The sequence below is a fragment of the Anolis sagrei genome, chromosome 4 (genome assembly GCF_037176765.1).
Source record: "Anolis sagrei isolate rAnoSag1 chromosome 4, rAnoSag1.mat, whole genome shotgun sequence".
Taxonomy (NCBI): Eukaryota; Metazoa; Chordata; class Lepidosauria; order Squamata; family Dactyloidae; genus Anolis; species Anolis sagrei.
Genome location: NC_090024.1, coordinates 27,268,615 through 27,282,034, shown reverse-complemented (window position 1 = coordinate 27,282,034; position 13,420 = coordinate 27,268,615). Strand labels below are relative to the sequence as shown.

Sequence of the window (13,420 nt, the reverse complement as noted above, 5' to 3'; positions counted from 1 at the left end):
ATTTATTTTTTTAAAATTACCTAAATGTTTTAAGTTGGTACATTGGAAAATAGAGACACAGGAAGACATTGTTGCTGAGGAAGTTTTCAGATGCATTGTGAAAGAGTAGAGGCTTTGTTTTGATCTTTTATGAATGATGCAGTGAATGGTTCAGATATGGAAGCTTAAAGTAAGTGTTTTGTTGGACAAAGCCTTTTCTGTTACAATTTGGAGTTAAATTTGTCACACATCTATCAATGCCTGTCTTCTGAATGAATTTTTATTTGTGTGTGTGTGTGTGTGTGTGTGTGTGTGTATAGGTGCACATGTGTGCACATGTGCATGTAATACACACACACACACGATTATACTTAAAGTGTCAATTGCTTTTTTGCATGCCATGCAAACTACACCATGAAAGTTGGGGATGTGAGATCATACTGAGAAATATTGTGAAATTATCTGCAGATGGACATATCTGTCAGCAGCTTTTCAGTCAATATATCCCTTTTTCAACTGCTATATTTACAGGAATCTGTGTTCGCTGTCTCTGCTTAGACTAGTTCATACTGACTCTTTCTCCACATTTTTAAAGGAATAGACGTGTTAGTCTATTTTCACTGTAACAGAGGGGAGGCGAGAGATGACACCTTTATAAAAATAACAGATTCTTTTGGCATAAGGTTTCATGGATTGTAATCCTCCAGAGCTCATGCTACATGCTAAAATAAACCTGTTAAGTCTTAAAAAGTACCAGAAGATACCTTAAAGTTTTGTTATTTTTCTCCATGGGGTGTTTTAACTGTGTGTGTGGGAGAGGGGTTTGAATAGGTTTCAATTTCATTAGTCCTTTTCCCCCTTCTCCTATAATGTGCAGAATGGGACTTAAGAAACTCATCTTCAGTGAGATTGTGAACCCCAGGTGGCTTCCAAAATCTTGTATTTTGCTTGTGGTTCCATTTACAAGTCTCTCTTTGCATATTAATACTCAAAAAATTGAAACGGAACAGCTGGGTTCCTTGTAACTTTGCTTTTTCACTTTCTGTAAAATGTTAATGTATGCTTTCCTACAAGCCCACATTTTTTAGTGTAGAAATTCTAAAATGTTTGAAATTTTAAGAAAATAACCAGATCTCTGTGGTGTAGTAGTTTGAACTATTGACTGGAGACCAGAGTTTGAATGGATCATCCATCTTGTGAAAACTCAGTGGTGGACTAGATAGGCCTCTGAATTCCCATTCAACCATGAAAACCCACTGGGTGATCTTGGTCAAGTCACACTTTCTTAGCCTCTGAGGAATACAAAGGCAGCTCACTTCTGAAGCAATTCATGGTAGCTTCAGCTTAGGGTCACCATAACTCAGAACTTACTTGTAAACTAAAAAAAAAAACACACACACACACAGTTAATCAGATCAGAGAAAACTCATGCTCTTTTCCTCCATTTTAACTTCTGCTTTCTTGATTCCTTTTTCAGCTATGCAAAAGCAGCCTTTTGCTTAGAGGAGCTCATGATGACTAACCCTCATAACCACTTATATTGCCAGCAGTTTGCAGAGGTGAGTGCTTCAGAACATTTTGGGCAGCGACCAGTTGGCCTGCATGGCTTGCAAGTTGGCAAACTATGTTGTCCACAGCATTTGCCCACTGGATAGTACCGCAGCTGCCACTCATGTTCCTTTGCCACACTTGAATCAGCCTTCCTCCTCCTAGTACATCTGGCTGAGTTTTCTTTTCCCAGTCAGAACTTGTCTTTCAATATGTGTATCTCAAGAGGGTTCTTTTGGGGCTGGAAGGAATGCTTGAATTGCATATCAAATATCTCACATATTTTAAAGGAACAATTCAAGCTGTATTAGTCTGGTACCATTTTCATTGTGGGAGGGAAAATACCTAACTTGTTTCCATTTTTGAGATTTATGATGAATGTCTCAGAACTTTTCAAAATGTTATGATAAAAAAGTATGTTGAAGTAAAACTTGCTTGCCAATCATACATTTACAACAGGTTAAATATACACAAGGAGGTCTTGAAAACCTTGAATTATCAAGAAAATACTTTTCACAAGCATTGAAGTTGAACAACCGAAATATGAGAGCATTGTTTGGACTTTACATGGTGAGTCTGAAGGTGTTTTAATTTTTATCCTAAAATAATTCAATTTAATGCTGAACTTTGGGCAAAAAAATAGAGGGGGTTTTTTGAAAAGGGGAATTTTGCTAAGCTCATGGGGGAGATTAATAAATCTATTTCATGAATCTAGTTTGGGCCAGTTCTCTCTAGCTATGTGCTAGATTTATTTAATGTTAATAAATTCCTATTTCCTGTCTCTGTTTTTATAATTAATTATGTCTTGCCGACAGCTTTTTCAGCCTTGATTGGCATGATGTGTGATTGATTGATTGATATTATATTTCTAACATAAGTCATAATTATACCTACTAATGAATTGTAGATATTTTGCAGATTTTCAGCGTGATTACACCTAAAAATGATCTATTAGGAAAAAAAACAGACTTCTTCTGACTTCCAGAACTTCCCAACATAGGGAAGAAATAACTGTCTTTACTTATATTGTGGCTCTGTTGTAGAGAAAAAAGTATTGTAGTATTTGTGCACCACTCTTGATTTATTAGAGCAAAATAGATGTGTGTTTATGTTTTAAGTACAGTATTCCTACACTGAAATCTTTATAAAAATTCATTACCATTTTACTGCAGAGATGGACAAAATTCTACTATTGATTTAGAATAGTGTTATTAAAATTAGAAGTATATAGTAATATTTTTTAAAAAATAGAAAAATGAGAAATTAAAACTAACGTATGGAGCTTATAGATTAATTGTTATAGTTGTATGTGTTTAATAGAGGGGTTGTGAGGTTGCAGTGGTTAGAATGATTGTTTTAGATTGAGGTTTGTTGTTGTAGGCTAGTGTTTTGAATTAAGAAAAGCTTGTTTTTGTGGTGTGGCGGATATCGTCTTTTTGTTTGGTGTAACTCATCTCTTCCTATATGCTTTTGTTTGTCTGTGTGATGGTAGGTTTGTTTCTTAGAAAAATGTATTTAAAATATCATCACAGTAACCTCTTATTGTGAAAATAGTGAAACAAGGCCCTAAAAATTGGGAATAGAGGCAGGGCAAGGGATGTGGAGCACAGATAATCAGAACTTTCCTTCCTAATATTGAATTGCTAGTGCTTCCTTTTCATTTGTCAGTCAATATTTGATTATTTACGACTTGAGCCAGGGTATAACATCACTAAAACAAGAGATAAGGCACTTTAGAAAAGGCAGAGGAACGAGAGACCAAATTGCCAATATCCGCTGGATAATGGAGAAAGGCAAGGAGTTTCAGAAAAACATCTATTTCTGTTTTATTGATCATAATAAATTGTGGCAAGTTCTTGGTAGTATAGGCATACCAAATCAGCTTGCCTCTTTCCTGAGGAATCTGTATAAGAACCAAGTAGCAACAGTAAGAACTGACCATGGAACAACAGACTGGTTCAAGATTGGAAAAGGCATACAGCAGGGTTGTATACTCTCACCCAACCTATTCAACTTGTATGCAGAACACATCATGCGATGTGCGGGGCTTGAGGAATGCAAGGCTGGGGTGAAAATTGCTGGAAGAAACATTAACAATCTTAGATATGCAGATGATACCACTTTGATGGGCAAAAGCGAGGAGGAGCTGAGGAGCCTTCTAACCAAGGTGAAAGAAAAAAGTGCAAAAGCTGGGTTGCAGCTAAACATCAAAAAACCAAGATTATGGCAACAAGAACGATTGATAACTGACAAATAGAGGGAGAAAACATGGAGACAGTGACATACTTTGTATTTCTAAGTGCAAAGATTACTGCAGATGCAGACTGCAGCCAGGAAATCAGAAGACACTTACTTCTTGGGAGGAGAGCAATGACCAATACGGATAAAATAGTGAAGAGTAGAGACATCACACTGGCAACAAAGATCCGCATAGTAAAAGCAATGGTATTCCCGGTAGTCACCTACGGATGTGAGAGTTGGACCATAGGGAAGGCTGAGCGAAGGAAAATAGATGCTTTTGAACTGTGGTGTTGGAGGAAAGTTCTGAGAGTGCCTTGGACAGTGTGCAGATCAAACCAGTCCATACTTTAGGAAATAAAGCCTGACTGCTCATTGAAGAGAAGGATATTAGGGGCAAAGATGAAGCATTTTGGCCACATAATGAGAAGACAGGAAAGCTTAGAGAAGACAATTATGCTGGGGAAAATGGAAGGAAAAAGGAAGAGGGGCCGACCAAGGGCCAGATGGATGGATGGCATCCTTAAAGTGACTAGCTTGACCTTGAAGGAGCTGGGGGTGGTGACTGCCGTGGGCGGGTCCATGAGGTCACGAAGAGTCAGAAGTGACTGATCAAATGAACAACAACAACAAAACACAGAGAACAAAGTACACAGTTAAATACAAGTTAAAATCCACTGATGAAATGCAGATTAAAATTCACAACTTAAAATTGACTGAGTAGGCTTGTCGGAGGAGATGAGTAATTAGCTGAGTCTTAAATTCCGACAGCTGATTTAGTTGTCAAAGCTCTTCTGGCAAGTCATTCAGTAGTCTTGGGGCGGCTGATTAAAAGATCCTCTGGGTGATGGTTACCAGTTGGATTCTGGCAGGCTGGAGTAGCTGTCCACCAGAGGACCCAATTGTTTATGGTGGATTGTACGGGAGAAGATGCTCCTGTAGGTAACATGGACTCATGTAGGGCTTTAAAGGTCAAAACCAATACTTTGTACTTTGCCAGGAAACTAATTGGCAACCAGTGGAGTGACATTACTATGGGTATGATTTGCTCGTTCCTGAAGGCTCCTGCGACCAATCTGGTGGCAGTATTTTGAACTAATAGTGGAATTTCCCAATTTGGTACAGAGGTAGCTCAATTTAAAGCACACTGCCGAAGTCCGATCTTGAGGCTGCCAGCGTATGCACTGCTGTCTTTAGTTCCTCTGATTATAGCAAGTGACACAGCTGGCGTATCAGCTAAAGCTGGTAGTAAACAATCCTGATCATCACATTTGTTTGGGCTGATATTTGTGGAAATGGATCTAGGAGTAATCCCAAGCTGTGAACACAGTCTTTCAGGAGGCGTGTAACTCATCCAGAAGCATTTGAGATGAAGGATAACTCAATCCATATCTCTTTGAAGATGCAGGTTCCCAGTGGATTTATCCAGCTAGGTTCTGGTTTGAGTATTTTGGAGATACAAGTGTTACCTTTTTGCAGTTATTGGAGAAACACTAAGGGAATTTTGGGACGCGCGATACTTTCTAGATTGAGGTTTTAAAGAAGTTCCGAGGTTTATTACTCCCACAGAGGTAGTTCTGGTGTAGCTATCTAGTCTTCTTATTGTTCTACTTGTTCTCCATTGCTAAAACACACTCATATAGTTGGTAAATTGCAAAGATCACATTAAAACACTTTGTGATGAATCCAGTTGTTACTCCCAAGTAGAATGTACACGTTGGTTCAGCTGTTTTGAAAGATGCATTAATTTAATCAGTCTACTTTTAGTTGGGTTTAACAATTGTCTTTAAAACTTACGTATTTCAAGAAAGCTTTAAAATAAGATGTTTTGGGGATTTTGATCCTGATTTGCAGCTTTTAAAATAGCGCTACAAATTTCTGTTAACACTTCTTAAACACCAGTGTTCTGGAATTTATAAAAATGTGTATGATTAAAGCACAGTCTATTTTTATTGATGGGCGTGGAAGAAGATCAAATACTGACCTGTAGTTTTATGAAATTACAGACAAAACCTTTTCCTCTCAAGGTCGTTTGTGATCCATGCTTTACTATCTGTTGACAAGGGTTGAGATTCTTTCATGCTGCCAAATCAAATAAAAATTCCCATAGAATCAGCAGTCAGGATGTGCTGTCTAAATGTTAGCATGTTCTAGAAACGTGATCATTCTTGCTCTGGGTATGTTAACAGCAATTCTTACTTTGAAGTTGTCCTAACGTCCTATATTTGAGGATTTGTAAGTGAAATAATGTGATTTTTATGCACAGCCAGGCCTTCGTTTTTAAATATATTGCCTCCAGGGTTCCCGAATTGTTACTATAGCAATGGCTGCTATCCAAAGTAGCTGTTTGTGATATTCCTTGAGGTTTACAGCAGATCCCTCTCCTTTATTGGAAAGTGACTTAGGAATTCCCTGGAGTTTCACAAATGGTTTTCCATGTGGCGTTAGAAGATGTTAGCTGTGAAGCATAAAAACAGAGAAATGCAGGACTTAGTTGCTGATGCCCATTGAATCCTGATTCACCACCATATGTACTAAGTGCTGTTGTGTATCAGAATGAAATCCTTAATTTTTTAAATTGTTGTTGAATTCTTATTTAATTTACACAGTTCTGTTTTTAATGCAACCTTTTATTGTTCAAGATTCAATTACTATCTTTTCCTCCCTATTCTAGTCTGCCAGCCACATTGCTTCAAATTCCAAGGCAAGTGCAAAAATGAAAAAGGACAATATGAAGTATGCTAGTTGGGCTGCAAATCAAATCAATAGAGCTTATCAGGTGAGTATGGAACTAAATTCTGTAGTGCATTACTATTAACTTGTGTGGCTTTGTCTTTTAAATGTGTATATGAGTTGCAAAACCAGGAATTTGAGCAAGGTCAGAAAGACACTCTGCCTATGCAAATCCAGTAATGCATGGATTATTTTGAAAATCTCCTCTTTGGACTATTGAATAACTATCAGTCCTTGTGCATTAATATGTGTGGTGCTTCTTCAACTATAAATATCATCATTTGCTATTCTTGTTACCATGTTCCATCCTGACATTTTGACCTGAAAGGTTGTATGCTTTTTTATAAAGGGAACTATTCCTTATGGTATGATTGGTTTGATCTTTATTCTGTGGATGCTTTAAAGTTTTAGATCATCTCTTCGACTTCTAAAACTCCCCTGCAGAACAAAATAGCTGAGCAATAGCTAGAGACTTAAAAAGAGAAACCAGGAACTGCACCATACCTCCTACTATCATAAAAATGACTATATAAAATTAAGTGATTACAGCTGATGAAGTAGCTTTTATATAAGGTCATGACTTATTCAGTGGGTCTTTTTGGTTTTATTTTTAATTACCAAAATTGATAATTCATTTCCTTGACCTCTTTTGTCTGAGATAAAATGTAGCAGTGATTTAAAATTTTAAAAAGATCTTTTTGTATAAAGTTTGTATAAAGTAATTTAATAATCTGTAATAATTTGGCCTAAGGAAGATTGCGTATAAAATGCATGCATCTTTCAAATGCATCAAAGTTTAAAAGAAAGACTGATACTAATTTCTATACTTAATGCTGTAAAACCTCAAATGTGTATGAACTCAAGTACTCAGAAAGTCATATATGCTTAATCTCTGAAAGAAGCAGAATGAATTAGAAAATTCCATTTGTATTTTTGTAAGTTTATGATCAGGTTCCATAGCTATTGTAAAGTTATGTTGGAATTGGATCAAAACAATTGTAAATTGGCCCGTCTCTGAGTTGATACTTACCAGAACAGTTCACATTTTGACACAACTAAAATATATTTGAAACAAATGTCAGAATGTCTTTGTGACTTCATATGTTTGTTATGCATTGCATACTTCAGCTGTATTTTAGCAGAAAAGTGACAAATACCATATCTAGCTCAAAACTGCAAGGGGAATTTAAGTATGGAGTATAAAATTACATTAGAAAAATTAGAAACTGGCCAGAATCTCATGTTTACACCCTATTATAGAAAAAAAGCTCCATAGGAATCTTTCCTGGCTAAAGATGAAACCTTTCTTGACCCGTATATACTTGAATGTCTTCAATTGAATTTATATATCCACATTTAAAATCACTGGAGAACCTAAGTTCTCCAGTGAATAGATTGAGAACTTGGAAGCTGACAAGTGAACATGTTAAACGTGAATATTCTCTGCTGCTAAAGGTTGCCATCTTGTGAGATAAACTGTGAAGTGTTGATGTGACAAATGATCCTTTCTTTTAAGAAAAAGCTTATGACATTGAACAAAATCTCCTGAAGCTAATGTTGATCTACCTTGTCCAACATCACACAGTAACCAGTCAGTTGTCTCTGGGGAGTCTGCAGAATATGAGTCCAAATAGGCACTACATTTCACATCCTTCAGTACCTGATACACAACAGCATACTGCAGTGAATGGTAGTGACACAAAACCTTCTAGACTAGCAGCTATTAATGACAACATCATCCATGGAAACACAATGGTGAACTGGATAGGCCTTTGGTCTGACCCAGCAGATTTAATTGTGTGTTTATGAAGAATTTTCTGCTAATAATGGCATGTCTTCCTCAGACTTATTTTGGGTTTTGATATGTCCATTTAGTTTCAGACCTATCTTCATAGCAATATGATTTATTTGAAACTGGATAACATTTTTTTTCATGCATCTGATGAAGTGGGCAATATTCCATGAAAATTCATATCTTGAGTATTCTGCCGAATTATGTAATATTAGATGTTACAGCTTGAGAAATTGTATTATGTAATTGTTCAATACTGGCCCCATCCCTCACCTTCTTCCGTAAGAACTTGAAGACTTGGTGGTTTCATCAGGCCTTCGATAATGACTAGTCTCAAGTCTCAAGCCCTTGGTCCAACAGTTAAGACTTGGCCTTTTACCCAATCAGTCCGCTGTCATCTGAGGGCACCTTTTCTTCCAGCCCAGACCTTTTTGATAGTCCTTTAATTGGCCCTGGAATTGAGTGGCCCCAGTCCCCTAGTAGGGCCATTGCTGAGACCGATCCTTGCACTGTAGCATTCAGCCAGCCCCATTTTTTTCCTTCTCCTTGCACTATCCTTGGCCCAGCCCGTTCCAAATAGTCCAGGCCCCTTATTTAAAACTTTGCCCCTGGCAGCTTACCTTGCATGAAGAAGAGAGCCAAACTGGTTTTACATTAATTTTAATGTATATGTTGTATTAACAGTTTATGCCTATGTTTTTGTTTTATATTGTATGTTTTTGTATTATTTTGCATATGTGGAAACTGCTCTGAGTCCCCTAGGGGAGATTGGTTGGTATATAAATAAAGTTTTATTATTATTTATAATATTATTTCAAATACTGGAATTGTTTCCCTTTGACAGTTAACATAGTATCGCTGTCTTAAAACTTAACGTGTTTGCTTTGCTTTTAGCATTCATTTATACTTTAAAGTTTTCAACCTACATTATATAATTCTTTGGTTCTTACCTTCATATAGAGTAATAGTTGACATGGTGCTAAATAACATTATGATGGAGATATTGTTGACAGCTTTTAAGATGTTTTAAGTTAAGGTGGGATATTTGAATTGCAATTCTCCCTGCATTTTAGACAGTTTTGTTGTTTCTGATTTATAGTGACATTAAGGTAAATCTGTAGAGTTAAAAAAAGGGACCATAGCAAGCCAAAGGTTGGAAGCTGTAGATATTGATTGGAAAAGCCGCAAGGAAGGAGACAGGAAAGTTACTTTGGAGATAAATGTATAGGATGTATATGTGTATATTATATAATGGATTAATGGGGTATATATTATCTCTGAGTGAATGAACTGCATATGTGTGTGTTTAAGGGGTTATGGCAAGCAGGGAGCATTTTGTGGAGAGTGGTGATTTTGAAGGAAGAGTACATTTTTGTGGGTCTTGAGCAGGCATGGGCAAACTTTGGCCCTCCATGGGTGTTTTGGACTTCAGCTCCCACAGTTCCAAACAGCTGAGAGAGCCAAAGTTTGCCTATGCCTGTTCTTGAGTATAGTGAGAGAACAGTATGGGTTTGAAGGTGTGATTTATATACTGCCTTGTAGCCAGATTTTGAAATGAGTGGCTTGTGGGGGTTTTTGCCACCCCAGTCTCCCTTTCTGTAAAATAGATATTGTGCGTAGATGTGCTTAGTACAATGCCTGCTTTGTGAATGGCCATTTCTCTTTGGCACTGATTTTATGACAGCCACCTTGTGTAGGATCGGACTAGATTAAGATAGATACAGTGTTTAGCATTGAGGTGGTTTCTGTAAGTGTTTGTACTCACCATGTTCAGGTACATCTTTCCATTAGCCAGTTTATAAAAAAGAAAATGTGCCTGTTGGTTATAATTGGGAAGGATATTACTTTTTTTAGTCCCGAAGCGTTGGGAGGTGAGTAGACTTTACTGTATAATGGAGCTAATCCAGAATGGCTCCTGCATCCTTATATAAGGCCAAGTTCTCAGATGTTCCTGCTTGTAGTCACGTGGTTATTCCCAGCAGGGATTTCAGGTATTACAAAAATGTACTCACAAAATAGTAAATATGAAAACCTCTGTTTGTTGCATGGCTATTGAGGTGGTAGAGTCATAAGTTTCATTTCATGTTTAACAAATAAAAAAGATCATATCTTTTTTTCTCCATAGTATGCTGGTCGCAGTAAGAAAGAAACCAAGTACTCTTTGAAAGCTGTAGAAGACATGTTGGAAGCCCTGCAAATCACCCAGTCTTAAGCCATAACAAACCTGTTCAGGAAGCAGAATTCCTTTTTCTAACTCTGCATCTAATCTCCAGTCATCTAAAACTTACGTTAATTTTAAATTGCGAACTGTGTTAATAGTGGGTTTGTGAAAGTGGCTATCATAAATAATGTGTTTTATAAAGATATGATCCCTATTTATTGCCACTGTGATGAAAAGCCACTGAAATAAATAAAAGGAGCAGATTTTATTGAACATCAGTCTCTTCAGATCTTATATGTGCAGTGAATGCTTAAGCCCATAACCTGATACTAGAAATAAACTTAAGTGATGATAAAGCAGGATGATTTATTACATAGTACGTAAGTAGGTGTGCTGGAAACCTGTGTATGAAAATGAATACCATATGGGTGGACAACGTTTTTCTGAGCAGAGAAGGTGATGCAGCAGTACTAAATAGACATTAAATTAGTACTGTTTCTATTCAGTCTTTATTGCTAACAATGTGAATTGTCAGTGCTTTGTTATGTCCTTCTTCTGTGTAATATGAAAATACATGTGTCCATAAGTTTGATTGAACAGGACATCAGTACTGAGTTTAAGCAATGTTTGAAGTGTGGAAGGAACTGTTGTTATGTTTACTTTCATGCTATTATTAAATTCACACTTTAAATCTCTCTACTTCTATTGTTCCCTTTCACATGATAATGAGCTAGGATGGTGTAGTGGATTACGTATTGGACTAAAGTAGGGTTTGAATCTTCCTTGGTCATTGAAACCCATTGGATGACTTTGGGCAAGTCACACTCTCCCAGCCTCAGAGCAAGGCAATAGCAGACCCACTGTGACCATATTTTTCTAAGAAAACCCTGTGATAGATCAATCTTAGGTCACCATAAGTTAGAAATAACTAGAAAATATACAACAAATACCTATTATAATATTTATTTATTTCATGTCAAAGGCATTGCATAAATAAAAATGTTGTAAAGCAGTTCTTTTGGATTGGAAAGATTTGCCATTTACAAGAAACGTTGCCCAGGGGACACCTGACTGTATTTTACTCAGTCTTCGAGGAGGCTCTTTAATATATTCTTTAATAGGGAGCTATACTAATTCTACACCATAGCATCTTTTTAGTAAGCTATCCAGATTTGGTTTCTTTTCTGAATTAGTTCATTTTGCTCTGAACTAATTTGTTCTATATTTTATTACTTTTACTTAAATAAAAGCATCTCAAATCCTCTGGGAAAGTCAATTTCTAGACTAATTATGAATTTGTTGTTCTGTCTTGTTGTATTACTGTAGAACACCTCAGCATATTCCTTGCCTAAGAAAACCCTATGAAATTCATGGGGTTGCCATAAGCCAACAAGCAACGTGAAGACGCACACACACACACATTCTCTAGTTATGATCTTGTTTACTGGGTTTCTAGCATAGAAACACATAAGAGAGAATAAGCAAAGCTTTATCTTCTAGTATTAGATGTTCATTTAGAACAGGACTCATGCAAGTTCTCCAGGACCAGGAGCATTTCCAGGTCTAAATACAGCACCAGAGCAAACTGTTGAAATTCAGTATGAACACAACCTTTGTGTACAAAATCCCAGCAAGACAGCACAGCTTGTTTTCGTCGGAGCTGTGGCATAAATGAGCAGAAATTCATCACATTTTTCCTCTGTGGTATGGGCAAGGGGGTTAACGTTTCCCCAGGAGACAGAGAGGTGGAGGAGATGGGATGGAGGCTCTGTGTGTGTGCTTTAATGAGATAGCTACAGTCTTAAAGGAAACTTAGGAAGAGTCAGGCACATAAGCAAATGAATATCATGATTTTGCTTCATTGTTTAGACATGGTATTTTAACTACTGAGCTTGAGGTCCTCAAGAAATATAGGACGATTGCAAAAAATGAATTCATTGTTTTTATGGCCTTCTAACAGTCTTGACAGCACAGGACTGTTGCGAGAAGAGATAGTAAAAATGTGTAAAACAGATAATACAGGAGTGATTTTTTTTTTCAAAAATCTACTTTTGTAACTCCTGTCAAATATTAAAAAACACTGAAAAAATCAGGTATGCATCAGTTTTGCAGACTATGCAGATACACTGCCTGGAACTCTGCAGTACTTGAAAGACCATGAATATATTGTCCTGTACAGAGTGCAATGTATCATCCCCTTACATATGATTCCACTTGTTGATGGAATCCATACATAGACTGACAAGTGGACTTGTCAATGTGAAGATTCGTTTTAAATCTTCACTTTATCCACTTTCACATAAGGGTTCTTGAGTGCCATACATGTTACATCTTCCAACTTTACCACACAAAAATAAGGAGTTAGAGACCGCCTCATTCCTTTTTTCCATCAGTAGTCACCTCAATCCACCCAGGAAAATCTATATATACCGGGCCCTAGGGAGGTACATCTGGAAGCTACAAGGCGCAGAGCTTTTTCGACATATGCTCCAATTCTGTGGAACTCATTGCCTCCATACATTAGAGCAATGTCAGAGTGCAACCAAGGCACTCAAGACTTGGCTGTTTGGTTGTGCATTTAAGTAATCAGATCTAATTTGCCAAATAGTCACTGTTGAATGTTTTTATATTGTGTAAATGCTATTTTAGACTGTAAGTCGCTCGGAGCACCTTGGTGGAGAGCGACTAATTAAGAAATAAAGTGGAAGTGAAGTGAACTTAAAGATGAGATGATTATGACAATTTCATGCGCCTAAAGCTGCTCTAAATATCCTTAAATGAGTGTGTGTGTGTGTGTGTATGTGTGATATCTCGTTTCAATAAGAACAACAATAAACTACTAAAAGTGTTCCAGTTACTTCTACATCCTTGCTCCAAATGCCTTTTGCTCACCTTAGATTACCAAACTACAAATCCCAGGATTCCATAGCATTCAGCTATAGCAATTAAAGTGGTGTCAAAGTGCATTC

The 13,420-nt window shown here is 37.0% G+C and overlaps 1 protein-coding gene across 2 annotated transcripts in view; it reads left to right on the top strand.

Moving 5' to 3' along the window:
- Positions 1-11,146, top strand: part of EMC2 (ER membrane protein complex subunit 2) — a 44,996-nt gene extending 33,850 nt beyond the window's left edge. For both annotated transcript variants that reach the window (XM_060775776.2, XM_067467331.1), the window contains 4 exons: positions 1,457-1,538; positions 1,987-2,097; positions 6,440-6,544; positions 10,416-11,146. In XM_060775776.2, coding sequence (XP_060631759.1) covers positions 1,457-1,538; positions 1,987-2,097; positions 6,440-6,544; positions 10,416-10,502 — 385 coding nt within the window. In that variant the 3' untranslated portion in view covers positions 10,503-11,146. The remainder of the gene's footprint in view (positions 1-1,456; positions 1,539-1,986; positions 2,098-6,439; positions 6,545-10,415) is intronic.
- The last annotated feature ends 2,274 nt before the right edge of the window (positions 11,147-13,420 follow it).